A 14,783-nucleotide genomic window follows, 5' to 3' on the forward strand; every position below is an offset into this window, starting at 1 on the left:
ATTATATTTGGGTTTTTATTTATTATAAATTTATCGGGAATTCTTTGTGGTAAATAATAAATACGAAAAACTGTGTAGATTTTGTGAAAAGTCGTATTTTACTAATTCGTTTTACACTATTATTTTAGATTTTGAATGTTTGTTAGCGCCTTCAGATTGTTGACTGCAACATTGTTGCACGGAATACAAACGGACGATAAAGTGACGCTAACTTCACGGTGGTATAAAATATTATGTATATTATACGCCTAGGTCATAAGCAAAGAAAAATCAAGGAGCTTAAGTGATTTAATGATGAGTAGGTTTACATGTATGCTTGAGTAAGACTATAACTCATATATATTTTAAAATCATTTTCAATCTATTAAGTCCTTACTCTATGGTTGATTTTACTTTTTTTTATATATACATCAGCTGCTGCGACAATAGCTTTTTGCGTTCCGCCTTATAAAGGCTTGTTCGTTTTGTTGTTGACTAAGGAGTATAAACGTCATTTTGATAGTTTAGTTTCTGTTATGTATTGTTTTCTCGCCGATTTACATCATTACAATTTTATGTCATAGGTGTGTATATTTTTAAATTATCTCTGTATTTTGCTAACCATTATGCATAGTACTATAAATTGGGTGTTGCCTGCATATTCTTTAAAATGATTGGTGGATTGTTTTACTGCAGTGAATTTGTTAGGTCAGGTCCAGGTAGGCTAAACCAAACTGTTCTTGTAATTAAAATTTGTCATTTCATAAAAGTTATGTACTGTCATAGGAGTGTTTACTAAATCAACTAAAAATGCTTGAAAAGGTTAAGTCTATTATTAATCATACTAAATTAGTTAGCCTAAACATCTAGGGTTATTTACTTTGTTATGAATGTTATGAACAAGAAACATACTAGTATGAAATGTTATTTGTTTACAAATCCAACTGCTTCTCATTTCTGTTGGTTTTGAAAATGGAAATTCTTTTAAAATAAAATAGGCTAAGTAAACTAATTTAAAATTCTGAAATAGCCCAATGTTCCAAAGTTAACTTAATAGTTTTAGAAAATGTAGTTTTGTATTGGTTATGTGATAAATAATTTAGTTTTAGTGAATAAACCGGAAGTAGTACATAAAATCAGTTTTAATAACCACAGTTTCACAAAATTAAAAAACACTAATACAATTCATCAGACTATTCAAAATAGTTATTTGACATTGTTAATCGCCTATAATAGATTTTTGATAAGTATTTCACTTAATAAGCGGCCTACACTCGTTAAGTGATTATTATTATCGAACAATTCTATATATCATCCAAATTTAATATTTATATATACCGGTTATGTATATCGTTTGTAATAAGAATTATAATACATTAACAACAACAACAATAATACATTACAATTTTTAATAAAATAAATGTAATATTAACATTAAAAAATTACAAAACCAACTTTTGCCTAGACCTACATATCATAGAAACTTTACAGTATTTATAGCTTGCCCGAATAGCAGTGTGTAAACGCTTTTCTGAACTGGAGGTGATTCTCCCCAGACAGCCGCTCTACCCTGCAGTACATCAAATCTCACACAATATTTATTGTAATGTACAAATTCTCTAAAAATTTATTACTATATATTTATTATTTCTTGTTTATATTAAACACTACTATAATTGATAGCCTAAGTTGAAATCATGTGTTAAGTTAAATAAATTGTAATATCAAGCTTTTTATTTGATAAAAAACAATTGAAACATTCAATAAAACAATTCAATAATGAGTGTAGGCCACTTATTAAAGTCTACCCAATGTACTAATATTAGGCCTAACCTATACCTACATAGTTGACTAGCTTATAAAAACTAATGTAAATATTGATCAAAACTAGCCTATGTTATTCCACAAAACATTGCTTAGTAATCACTACTCATTTCAACACACAATAACCACTATTTCAAACAATTATCTATCTTAAAAGTACAAGACCTTCGAGACTATCACTCACTTATTCTGTTGCACGCTCTTTTAAATACAAATTGTCCCAGTTATCTTTCAAACTGGGACAACTTTCGATTTATGTCTGAAATAAGTGAACGAAGTACAAGGAGGGGTACATCCGTATTATCTATCCCAATTCATTGAACAACTACCTTTAGTAAGTCGTTTACAGTTTCTGCCTGTCGATTGTGGAATGCTTTACCTGTGAACATCAGAGCCATCGATAAGCACGCTCGCTTCGGGACGGAGGTCAGGGCCTTGATGCTGGGGGCTCAGGGGGCATAACGATTAGTGGCTTTGTAGTGCGGTACTTAGGACTATTGCATGCAAGTTGAATGAATGCGAATGTGTGTCTTGCGATAGTATTGTAAATTTGTATAAAGTTACATTAATTATTGATGCTTGTTTTTATGTTAAGGTTCGTTTAATATGTAATGTAAATAAATAGACTTATTTTTAGTTATAAATGTATACATATACAAGGTGTTTGAAAAGTATGGGTACAGCTTAATATTTTACAAACCATACCAGATAAAATCTATAAACTTTGCACAGTGTCATATGGCTATGTAAACTATTTTTCCTTGCTATTACCATAACATGCCAACCATAGGGGGACGGCCCACAGAGGAAAACATGGAAATCTTAAATGAAAGCATGAGATAAAATAGAGCTTAAGTCAGTATTTGCGTTAAATCAATCCTTCCCACTATAGCTGTCACTTTTCATTACTATGTTTGGCCTTCCTTACTAGTAATTGACAAATTACTATACAGGAAAATGTTCAATTTCTTAAGTAGAGTCTATTAAATTAAGTTAATGTCTGGGTATCTGGGTGGTTCAGCAACGTAGTTTCTGGGCGTACTCTTGGTGTGATCAAGAATATGTAACATACTACTTATTTTTGAGTAATGGTTTAGTTACAATTCTTCTACACTTAATTGGTTTGGAATGCTATCGCACAATACATGTAACTATCAGAGGTTCCATACTTCTTACATCTCAATCCGTGGTTTCTAGATAGTGCCATAGATAGTGCAATTTGTGCTCTGCTATGTGTGTTCATTCAATAGTATTAATTATTGTCCAACCTAGAAAATATATGCACCTAGTTGATTTCAGATTGAACATGAACGATCTAGTCAGGTACTTATACTACACTAAAAAAAAAACTAATGAATGAAGATATAGTGTTTAGATACCTTACAGAAAGTAACAGATGTTTTTGAATGGTGCAGCAGTGGGCGGGCGGGGCTACAGCCACAATCGTGGTGGCACTACATTTAGTACGCATCGAGCTGTAGTCACACGTGGCCTGTATCTAGAATGGTATAACTTTACACATAGAAAGACGGGTAGCGAAAGAGAGCTTTCTGAACCCTCGTATTTCGGCAAAGAACAGATTATCATGTCCACAAACAACCATAGAGGGATGCTTAATGTCACAATCCCTAAGTCTAGTTATAACCCCATGAGACAAGCCCAATGTTTCCTATCATTCCATTACACTTTTATCATTAATCCTTTTCTTCTGTATTATAGTTTATGTTGATGTCAATATAGATGACCGCAGATCTCAATCTCAAATCTCATACTGACTGAAGTTTAAGTGATAACCTTAATAGTACAATAGTGTTGTCAGATTTTTCTCATTTGTATTTATATAGACCAAGAATGATACAAAGATATATAACTACTCTAGGGAAGTTATAGCATGACCGGTGGGATGCGCGTGAGGAGTGGAGCGCGTGGGGGCACAATCTAAAGTAGGGGAGGGAATACGGTGCTACTAACCCTACTGAGAGTTTTCGGCTCCCGCCTCATAGTGGTGGCGGGAGCCGAATTTTTTAGTGTTTGCCAACATTTCTAGACCCTTATGTTCTTACCACGGTGGTCTTTTATGATGAGCAATTTAGTATAGGAGACCTTGAGAATATTTGAACATTTCTAGACTCTTTTGAAGTTACGGCAACGGACTTTTATGATGGAAAATTCAATACAGGAAATCTTGGAAATATTGGGACCGGATGTACGTGATCTTAACAATGACTATGTTCTGCCGAAATTGTGTTCATAGCTCACCCTTCTTAAAGAGTTCGCAGTAGAGATACCTGGTGGTAAGAAAGGGTTCTCATAAATTGGGAAAGGGTAGGAATTTATATTATTCTTGATCTGCAACGACAACAACAGTTCAGAATTGTAATTGTTACGCTTTGTTAGCCATTAAAATTCAATTTATCATATACTAACCGTGTAAGCTTCAGGATTTACGATAGTAGATACAATTATACACTACAAAATTTTCAACTGACATAGCCTAGCTGCTAAATTAAAAATTAAGATAAAACTGGTTAAACTAATTTGTCAATATACACAGTAGATTAAGAAAAAACTCAGTTTTATCTACCAACTTGTATCAAGTTAATTTAATGATGTATACTTAAAATAACAATAACGCCAACGATCCACACGCAATAGTTAACATAACAAAACCCCGTTGTCGATGAAAATTATTTATTGTTCTTCGAACTACACCCAAATCAAAATTGTCCAGATTACTTTTAGTATGTTTGCGTTTTCTTACTTTGTTGGGCGTACTAAAAGAATTGCCAATTGGACTTATTTTTTTTCCTCCTTCAAAATTCGTCTCAGCGTACTTTCAGAAATTCCAGTTGCCTCTACGACACGCTGTTGAACTTTCTTCAAATTTATAAGTGTGTTGGTTTCCGCTTCCCGTTTCATAAAATGGGAAGCACTTCTCTTGCTTGGCCGTGTATAACCTTTCTACCTCCAATTTTACTTTTTACATTATGATCCATCTCAAACTCTTTACTTAAAACGTAATGAGCACAACGCAATTAATTCACAAATTGTATTACAACTCGTGAATTGGCACAAGCGAATGTTTTTTGGGCGGCATGTATAGAAGACTGGAGACCGAAGTTCACAAGACTAAATACGGCAACACACTGAGCCGCTCCACCCCCCACCACTTTAGTGCCGTCGTTGCCTACGGCGCATCTCGAAGTCACCGGTCATGCTATAAATTCTCTACTATACCTGGTCAACAACTACCCTCAGAAACGTCTCAAATATCCAAGTAGCTAGATTGCTTTATGAAATTGTACATATAGCATAATGAATCATTGCTGTCAGTGTATCTAAATGATATATTTACTCTTATGTTACGCTGTTGCCTTCAGCATCATTCCCACTTTTTCACCTATGTAATTGTGATAGCCTCTCTCTTGAAATGTATCTCATCCATTCTCACTTAATTATAACATGTGTTTTCGAAATAAAAATATATGTTTTTAAATATGTTGCGTTTAAATTATAAATAAATTATTAAAAAATACCTGTTAACAAAGTTCAAGCCTACACTAAATCTAATTTATTACGTTTTTCAAACTGTAACATTAATTTATAGTATTATAATATTAGAATGGGGATTTTACAGGCTGTACAAATGAACACCTCAAGTGATCTTTCAAAACACGAAAGTTCACCGGAATGTGACAGAATGGACATCAGTGAGACCTCAGAGATGTCTACACCCAGCGAGCACGGACATGTTCTACTGGACAACCAAATCTCACTAGCCCAGGTGATTAGTGAAAAATAGTTTACAATAGAATATAAGTAATGGACATCAGTGAGACCTCGGAGATGTCTACACCCAGCGAGCACAGACATGTTCTACTGGACAACCAAATCTCACTAGCCCAGGTGATTAGTGAAAAATAGTTTACAATAGAATGTAAGTAATGGACATCAGTGAGACCTCGGAGATGTCAACCCCCAGCGAGCACGGACATGTTCTACTGGACAACCAAATCTCACTAGCCCAGGTGATTAGTGAAAATAGTTTACAATAGAATATAAGTAATGGACATCAGTGAGACCTCGGAGATGTCTACACCCAGCGAGCACGGACATGTTCTACTGGACAACCAAATCTCACTAGCCCAGGTGATTAGTGAAAATAGTTTACAATAGAATGTAAATAATGGACATCAGTGAGACCTCGGAGATGTCAACCCCCAGCGAGCACGGACATGTTCTACTGGACAACCAAATCTTACTAGCCCAGGTGATTGGTGAAAATAGTTTACAATAGAATGTAAGTACTGTAATGGACATCAGTGAGACCTCGGAGATGTCAACCCCCATTGAGCACGGACATGTTCTACTGGACAACCAAATCTTACTAGCCCAGGTGATTAGTGAAAATAGTTTACAATAGAATATAAGTAATGGACATCAGTGAGACCTCGGAGATGTCTACACCCAGCGAGCACGGACATGTTCTCCTGGACAACCAAATCTTACTAGCCCAGGTGATTAGTGAAAATAGTTTACAATAGAATATAAGTAATGGACATCAGTGAGACCTCGGAGATGTCAACCCCATGCGAGCACGGACATGTTCTACTGGACAACCAAATTTTACTAGCCCAGGTGATTAGTGAAAATAGTTTACAATAGAATATAAGTAATGGACATCAGTGAGACCTCGGAGATGTCAACCCCCATGCGAGCACGGACATGTTCTCCTGGACAACCAAATCTTACTAGCCCAGGTGATTAGTGAAAATAGTTTACAATAGAATATAAGTAATGGACATCAGTGAGACCTCGGAGATGTCAACCCCATGCGAGCACGGACATGTTCTCCTGGACAACCAAATTTTACTAGCCCAGGTGATTAGTGAAAATAGTTTACAATAGAATATAAGTAATGGACATCAGTGAGACCTCTGAGATGTCAACCCCATGCGAGCACGGACATGTTCTCCTGGACAACCAAATTTTACTAGCCCAGGTGATTAGTGAAAATAGTTTACAATAGAATATAAGTAATGGACATCAGTGAGACCTCGGAGATGTCAACCCCATGCGAGCACGGACATGTTCTCCTGGACAACCAAATCTTACTAGCCCAGGTGATTAGTGAAAATAGTTTACAATAGAATATAAGTAATGGACATCAGTGAGACCTCGGAGATGTCAACCCCATGCGAGCACGGACATGTTCTACTGGACAACCAAATTTTACTAGCCCAGGTGATTAGTGAAAATAGTTTACAATACGTAATGGACATCAGTGAGACCTCGGAGATGTCAACCCCCAGCGAGCACGGACATGTTCTACTGGACAACCAAATCTCAATAGCTAAGGTGATTAGTGAAAATAGTTTACAATAGAATATAAGTAATGGACATCAGTGAGACCTCGGAGATGTCAACCCCCAGCGAGCACGGACATGTTCTACTGGACAACCAAATCTCAATAGCCCAGGTGATTAGTGAAAATAGTTTACAATACGTAATGGACATCAGTGAGACCTCGGAGATGTCTACTCTCAAAGAACCCTTATAATTTTAGTCAGGAAATGCTTTACTTCCATGATATAGGCACATTTAGGTATTGTCAATATTTAGCAAAAGACAACAGGTTCTCTTAGTAATCAACTTGTGCTTTTTTTAACTATGCATAGGTTTAACATTAATTTCAACTCAACCAAAAATAGGGGTGTGTTTTTGTTGCCTTAGAAATACAGGATTATATAGAAAAATAATAAATTATCTTGTATTGTGGGAAATTCTCTGAGTTCAAAATAACAACTTTAGAATTTAACTATGTAGAATGTCTCTAAAATTCAGTTTTCACAGTATGGTGTGTATTTCTTATTATATTTATTTAAAAAAAATATGTAACAAAATTAATGTATCAAGAATTAAAAACGGCAAAGTTAGCCTTTTGGCACCAATCTGTTTTCAACATCTTTTCAACTCCAAGCTTGATATTGTGTTATTTCCAAACTCACAGACTGGTATTTCATACATTGCAGAAATCTAAAACTATATTTTTATTTTAGTACAGAAAATCATTTTGTCCATTCATATGTTGTATGTTTATTTGGAGATTCATAAATAAATCAATACAATAACAATATATAAAAGGAACATTTCCCACGGAAAACTTGCATTAAAAACTGTAACATGTTTTCCCTGCAGTCCATTTATTTATTTTTATTTATTTATTTTCCACGGCAAAACTTAATTGCTTTTAACCAAATACTCTTTTAATCTTAATATGTGTGTCTTAATAGTTGCATACACTGTGATCATATTAAAATTGATGGGTGAACAACAACTTTGACTATTGAATATGTGATGCACAATATTTAAATTAAAAATTGGGTTTAAAATAGTTTGTTCAATTATCTTCTTCTATTGAGTACGTGACCCACTCTCTCTAAGGTCAACCACCTCTAACTGCTGATCGATGACAGCGACACAGTGCTTAGGTTGCTATTAGTAAAGTGACCTGGATATCTGAATTTTTATTGAAAGCAGGGCATTTCAAGAATAAGCTTGTAGGGTCAAGGTTTAGAGAAGGCAGTTGATTTTTGTATTTTATTGGCTGTCCAGGCTTAAATATTGCATAGAAAATAATTTATGAAATGTAAGTGTATAAATTATTGTTTACATTGAATTATACAAAAATGAGTAAAACTACACAAACCAATAAGCCTCTACCGGTGTGAAACTGCCAACGGATTCCACCAAGGAGTTTCCCCTCCCTACCCCCACCCTACTTCATAACCAGTTCCCACCAATTATCGAAGCGAGAGATGAAAATGGTGGTTTACTGTCATTGAAATAAACTTACTCTATAAACTTACACATTAAATCTGTTTGCTAAATAAAAAATCTATGTTATGGAGCTTTACACAACTAAGTATAAATTTATCGTTATAATTAAACTGTCAGCAGCTGGAAAAAAATAAACCATAAAAGTCCCAACATCATAACTGGCTATTATTGACAGCAAATCATAACAAAGATTTACAGACGGTCCGAACTTAAATTTTTCCACAGAAGTACAAAACGGCTCCAGGATGATACATATATCACGTGAAAGTACACAATATACACTACATTATGATATGTAACAGACATGAAATTATCGTAAATTGACACTACATATTTCTCAAAGACATTGTAATAAAGAATTTCTGATTTCTAATACATCTGATTTCATGTGCTGAAACATTTTTTATTGGGTGAGTAATAAGTTTATATTTTTAGATTTGCATGTAGACAGAAGTTTTCCACAAAAATACAAAATGGCTTCAGGATGACACATATTCCACGTGAAAGTAAACAATATACACCGCTTATTGATACAAAATACATGTGGTTTTATGAGCAGAGAAATGTTTTATTAGCCTACCAATGAGTTTGAATTCTTAGTTTTTGCAGAAAGGTGCTAAAAACTGTATTTTGTTCTCAAACATGCAAAATGGCTTCAGGATGACACATACACCACGAGAAAGAACACTATATACACTACATTATGACATATAATACATCTGGTTTTATACTCTGAGAAACTTTTACTGTGCTGGTTAAAAAAAAAAAAAAACTCACTTGGTATGTGTAACATCTTGGAGCTGTTTTTATTTCAAGAGTGTGTTGCAAATGTAAGATCAGTGCAAAAACCAGATGTATTGTATCATTATGTAGTGTTTATTGTGTACTTTCTCGTGGAATATGTGTCATCTTAGAGCTGTTTTTATTTCAAGAGTGTGTTGCAAATCTAAGATCAGTGCAAAAACCAGATGTATTGTATCATTATGTAGTGTTTATTGTGTACTTTCTCGTGGAATATGTGTCATCTTGGAGCTGTTTTTATTTCAAGAGTGTGTTGCAAATCTAAGATCAGTGCAAAAACCAGATGTATTGTATCATTATGTAGTGTTTATTGTGTACTTTCTCGTGGAATATGTGTCATCTTGGAGCTGTTTTGTATTTTTGTGGGAAATTTATCGCCTATGTGTTAATCTAAAAATAAGAACTTATTAGTAGCCCAATAAAAAATTTCTCAGTGCATGAAACCAGATGTATTACGTTACATATCATAATGTAGTGTATATTGCGTTCATCACGTGGTACATATGATATCCTAGAGCCTTTTTGTATTTTTGTGGAAAACTTGGTCTACTTAAAAATCTAAGAATATTAACTCATTGGTAGCTCAATAACATCTTTCTCAGCTCACAAAACTACATGTATTTTATCTAATTTTGTAGTGTATTTACGTACTTTCATGTGATATATGTATCTTGTTGCAGCCATTTTGTATTTTTGAGGGAAAAGCAATGTTCGGACCATCTACATGCAAATCTTTGAATCTTTGTTATATATTGCAAATCTGCAGCAGGAAATAGCCCGCTATGTTGTTGGGACTTTTATGGTTTATTTTTGTTTCAGCTGCTGCTATTTTAATTATAAACAATAAATTTATATTTAGTATGTAATGTTCCATGCTTTATATTGTTTTATTTAGTGAACAGATTTCATTTGTAAGTTTATATATTAGGTATCAAAGACTGTCATCCACCATCTCTTGTTTCTATAAGAAGTGGAAACTGGCTATGAACTATGGTGAGGGGAAACTCCTTGGTGGAATCTATTGGCAGTTTCATAGCGGTTAAGCCCATTTATAACAGTATATTGACTAGTAATTTTTCTCTTCCGAACACTGAGCAAATTTGTTTTTAGAGGATTTTGAAGTGACTTGGTAAAATGCCATCAATTTCATTTTTTTTTTCAATACATTATTGAAAGTTTAAGAAAGTATATACAGATTACATTCATAAGCAAGTTTCAAGTATCTTATAAAGTAACCAATGGTTAATTATTAATTAATATTTGAATAATCCTAGTTAACATTCTTTATTATTTTCTATTATTATTTTTACTGATTATTTTGTTTACTGTAAGTTACTGACCTTGTAACTTTTGTACTATTATTTGTGTAAATATTTATGAAAATAATATCTCTTACAGCAAATTTACTCAAAATTAGATGGTTCACATCATTAATGCTTATCAATAGGCCGGTTTATCCATGACCAATTATTTTCTTATTTTTATCTAAACAATAAGAATAGCGAACTATTACATTAAAATATAGCTCGAATATAGCTTACAGAGAAAAGATTACATAGGCTTTTTACTACCATTTTTTTATGTTTTATTACAGAGTTATGGTCAGCCAAATAAAATCTATGTAATTGGGTAAAACCTATCTGTAACAATGTACGTAATTTGTTGGTCTCTAGATTATTATAGAATTTTCTTTTTATTATATACAGAGAGTGTAAAATGTCTGGAAATGCCTTAATATTTTTTAAACTTTAGCAGATAAAATCTAATGTTTAACAAATGGTAAGTGTAGAAAAATGTTCAAGGATCTCATTTCTACACAAAACAAGTACTGATTGCGTATAAAATTATCAAAATCAGTATATTGGTAATTATTTGCAGGTCCGATATAGATCCACTTATACAGAATTACCAATATTGTAAAACTAGTTTGATACATATCTCTAGAAATATGTAATTCATCCAGACTTGGCTGGTTGCCAACTTTTACCTTAATAATGTCATAGAGAAGATGCTCATATTGTTGCTGGTTGCAGGAGAACACCCCGGTACCAGCCAAACGACTCAGCCTTACAGCTTCTAAAGTGCAGAACGGCATCACCAGAGTCTGTCAGCCGGTGGATAGCCATCCTCTGGACAATCTGGACAACGCCTTGGTCAAGGATATTTCTGTCAGCCTAGAAAGTCTCAATCTGGACCTTCCAACATTAGAGAATTACATTGACGAACCTATAGACTTCCCAAGCAGCCCTAAGGCACTGAGGCAGACTTTGGAAGCGTCAGGAATAAGCTTACCTCAAGAGCTGGATTCTGGAGCAACCGGATTCAGTGATGAAGAGGAAGAAGACCATTCCATCTTCCAAGCAGTTCTGTCACCAGATTGCCAAGACGTCCGGTTGAAGCGAGAACCACCGTCAAGGTTAAGTGTGAAAAAGAGAAGAATACCACTTCCCAAGGAGATTCTAAACGGTTTGGATGACGATCAGATTTCCAGCGTCATCTCGGATGAGGACATCGACGAGTTGTTAAGTCCGGGAATGGACTCACCAGACGAGTTGGAAGATTCTATTCTGGAGCAGCTCGATAACTCTCCGACAGTGGAACCAATTCCAGAGCTCACAGCCGAGGAGGAACGGGTCGAATCGCGGAACTGGCAAAGATGTAATGTCGCCGGGGTTGAACGTAGAATAGACATGAAAGTCATCGAACCATATAAATGTGTTTTGTCTCACGGAGGCTACCTGAATGCAGGATCGCACAATGCCATAATCGTCTTTAGTGCTTGTTTTCTTCCACACCACGGTCGAGTCGATTACAGCTACGTAATGGACAATCTGTTCCTCTATGTTCTGTCAACTCTCGACCAGCTCATCACGGAAGACTACGTCCTGGTCTATTTGCATGGTGGGACGGCCAAGGACTGCATGCCGACTTTCTCCTGGCTGAAACGCTGCTACCAGATGATCGATCGGAGACTCCGCAAGAACCTGAAGCGGCTTTATCTCGTCCACCCGACGTTCTGGCTGAAGACTATTGTTCTAATGACCAAACCTTTCATCAGCACAAAGTTCAGCAAGAAACTGCACTTCATCAACAGCCTGGCAGAACTGCTGGAACTGTTACCTCTGGAGCAGGCGAGCATCCCGGACCGCGTCAAGAAGTACGACCAGATAAAACAGTCGTTGGTGGAACCTGTCGCACAATGAAGTCAACGGAGTTGAATTTGTCGTACCTGCCTTTGTCGCCGTGATAGCGCTGCGCTGAATGACTTTGAACATTCCGGAACCAAAGTAATCTCATTAATGAAAATAATAATAGTCTAGTAATAAGCCAAAACATTCCACTCATTTTGTTGGTCTTTCAAAACCGCTGAATCTCAAACTATTTAGTCTGTTGTGTTTCGTCCAAACAGAAACAGTACTGTAGGAACTGCTCACTGGAGGTCTGATAACACGTAATTGCTGAATCAAACCGAACTAGTCATTCAATATTTTTGTATATAAATCAGAGATTCAAATAATGTAGGAGTGGGGCTGTAGGTTTATTGTTACCATAGGATTTGTGACCATTAGGCAATTTTTTAATCACAGCTTTTTCAATGAATTTATATTTTTAATGGTAAAAATATTACGGTTCTGCAATAAAGTTTTAGTTTAGGATTTAGTACTTATTGTCGTTTGTATTTTGGTTTGATGTAATAATTTGTCTATTTAAGTTAGTTATCTTGATCTCACTTGGTGATTATTTATTTGTACATGTTTTAGTCGTTTAATTTCTGTTGAATCTCATTTTACAACATTTGTGTATGTGAAGATTGTGTGTTTTTTAACTTATTTTAAGTCATACTTCTTTGCATCATAGAGGAAATCATCAGTTTATATTTACAGCTATTATATTTTGAATTGTGAGGTATTTTTTCAAATGTTCAGCAATTAAGATCAATATTAAACATAATTTCTCCACCTAATTTGAATCAGTTACATGAATGTATATATCCTGAACACCAATACAGTTGTTCCAATAATTTCAGCTACCTGTCTCATTAGGTATTTTCAAAAATTCATGTTCCTAATTTGTATTGTGAAAGAGTAAGATATCTTAATCATATATGTTTATGGATATTTAACAGTATTTTCATATTTATATTTTCAACATTTCACTTTTGTGTTGAGGGTTTCTCTAGTTTTTATACATGTTTTATTATCATTTTGTTTTTATTCATTTTCAATTGTCACTGCTGGTAATTGAAATACAGTTTAATGTTTTAAAAGTAAAACTTCCATATTTATTTATTTCTTGTGTTTTAATATTTTGTTTAAAAACAAACACTTTGCTGCACAAAATCATATAAGCTTGCTTTCTAATAATTTAATTATTCTGAAATGAAAGTTGGTTTAAGGCAATATTATAAGGTGCATAAAATATCTGAAGTAACATCCAATACTTTACATTTTGGAGGATTTTCAGTCGTGTAAAAACAAAAATTGTTTGTTCTCGGTTAATCCCCAAATGAATTCGACTTGTTATTTTCATCTTATACCAAACTGTTCTAGAGTATGTTTTTAAATGGCACACACGCTTATGTAGATAATATTAGCCATAGGCAATGAGCTGCAACCACTTAGTTATGTGCCATTAGTCAACCCATTGCCTTGCCGTGCAAACTACTTTGTCTCAAAATGTATAGTCAGTTACATGTCATAATAGACTATATTTTTACTGTCTTGTATTTTATTACAGTATTTTTTCTCATGAGAGTGTAATATAATACATAGAGCAATATTTATTTATGGTTGTTAAAACCTGTCTGGTAATGAAGGGTTTGTAAACTTATAGATTAATAAAATAATATCAATCTTGCACTGGTTCTTGTTTATCCTTTATTTAGTTGTTCGATTCTTATTTGTTAAAAATGAAATAGGTATTTAATGACAAGGTGGTAACGAGGTATTATATTGAAAGTTACGCCTTTAGCTAGCAATTTCAAATTTTTGTCTTTGTTGGAAATACTTTTTTCTATCTTTTCCCCCTTGAGATTAAACCAAAGAGATCATAAAACAAACCTTATATTAATTCTTGAATTCCCTTTACTCTTTAACCCTTTTGATCCCAGCGTCCGATTTTACGGACGTTTTGTAAGATCGTGTTCGATCCCAACGTCCGAATTTTCGGACGTTTTAAAAAATCACGTTCGATCCCAACGTCCGATTTTCCGGACGTTCACAAAGATGTTTTTTTTAATACAATATAATCGGTTGAATACTTTTTATGTTATATTAAACCATTTGTAATGAACACCTTTACAAAGTTATAGTATGTAAAGGAACTTTTAGTTCAATTTG

The 14,783-nt window shown here is 34.3% G+C and overlaps 1 protein-coding gene across 5 annotated transcripts; it reads left to right on the plus strand.

Moving 5' to 3' along the window:
- The first annotated feature begins 429 nt into the window (after positions 1 to 429).
- Positions 430 to 14,301, plus strand: LOC124353497 (protein prune homolog 2). Of its 5 annotated transcripts, none has more exons than XM_046803356.1 (3): positions 430 to 563; positions 5,441 to 5,587; positions 11,478 to 14,301. In XM_046803356.1, the coding sequence occupies exons 2-3, from the start codon at positions 5,450 to 5,452 to the stop codon at positions 12,645 to 12,647; spliced, it is 1,308 nt and encodes a 435-aa protein (XP_046659312.1). In that variant the 5' UTR covers positions 430 to 563; positions 5,441 to 5,449; the 3' UTR covers positions 12,648 to 14,301. The 5 variants fall into 5 exon arrangements, with proteins under 5 accessions (XP_046659312.1, XP_046659311.1, XP_046659314.1 ...); XM_046803355.1 differs by lacking the exon at positions 430 to 563 and adding an exon at positions 686 to 801; XM_046803358.1 differs by lacking the exons at positions 430 to 563; positions 5,441 to 5,587 and adding an exon at positions 5,733 to 5,831.
- The last annotated feature ends 482 nt before the right edge of the window (positions 14,302 to 14,783 follow it).

Source organism: Homalodisca vitripennis, chromosome 2 (genome assembly GCF_021130785.1).
Source record: "Homalodisca vitripennis isolate AUS2020 chromosome 2, UT_GWSS_2.1, whole genome shotgun sequence".
NCBI lineage: Eukaryota > Metazoa > Arthropoda > Insecta > Hemiptera > Cicadellidae > Homalodisca > Homalodisca vitripennis.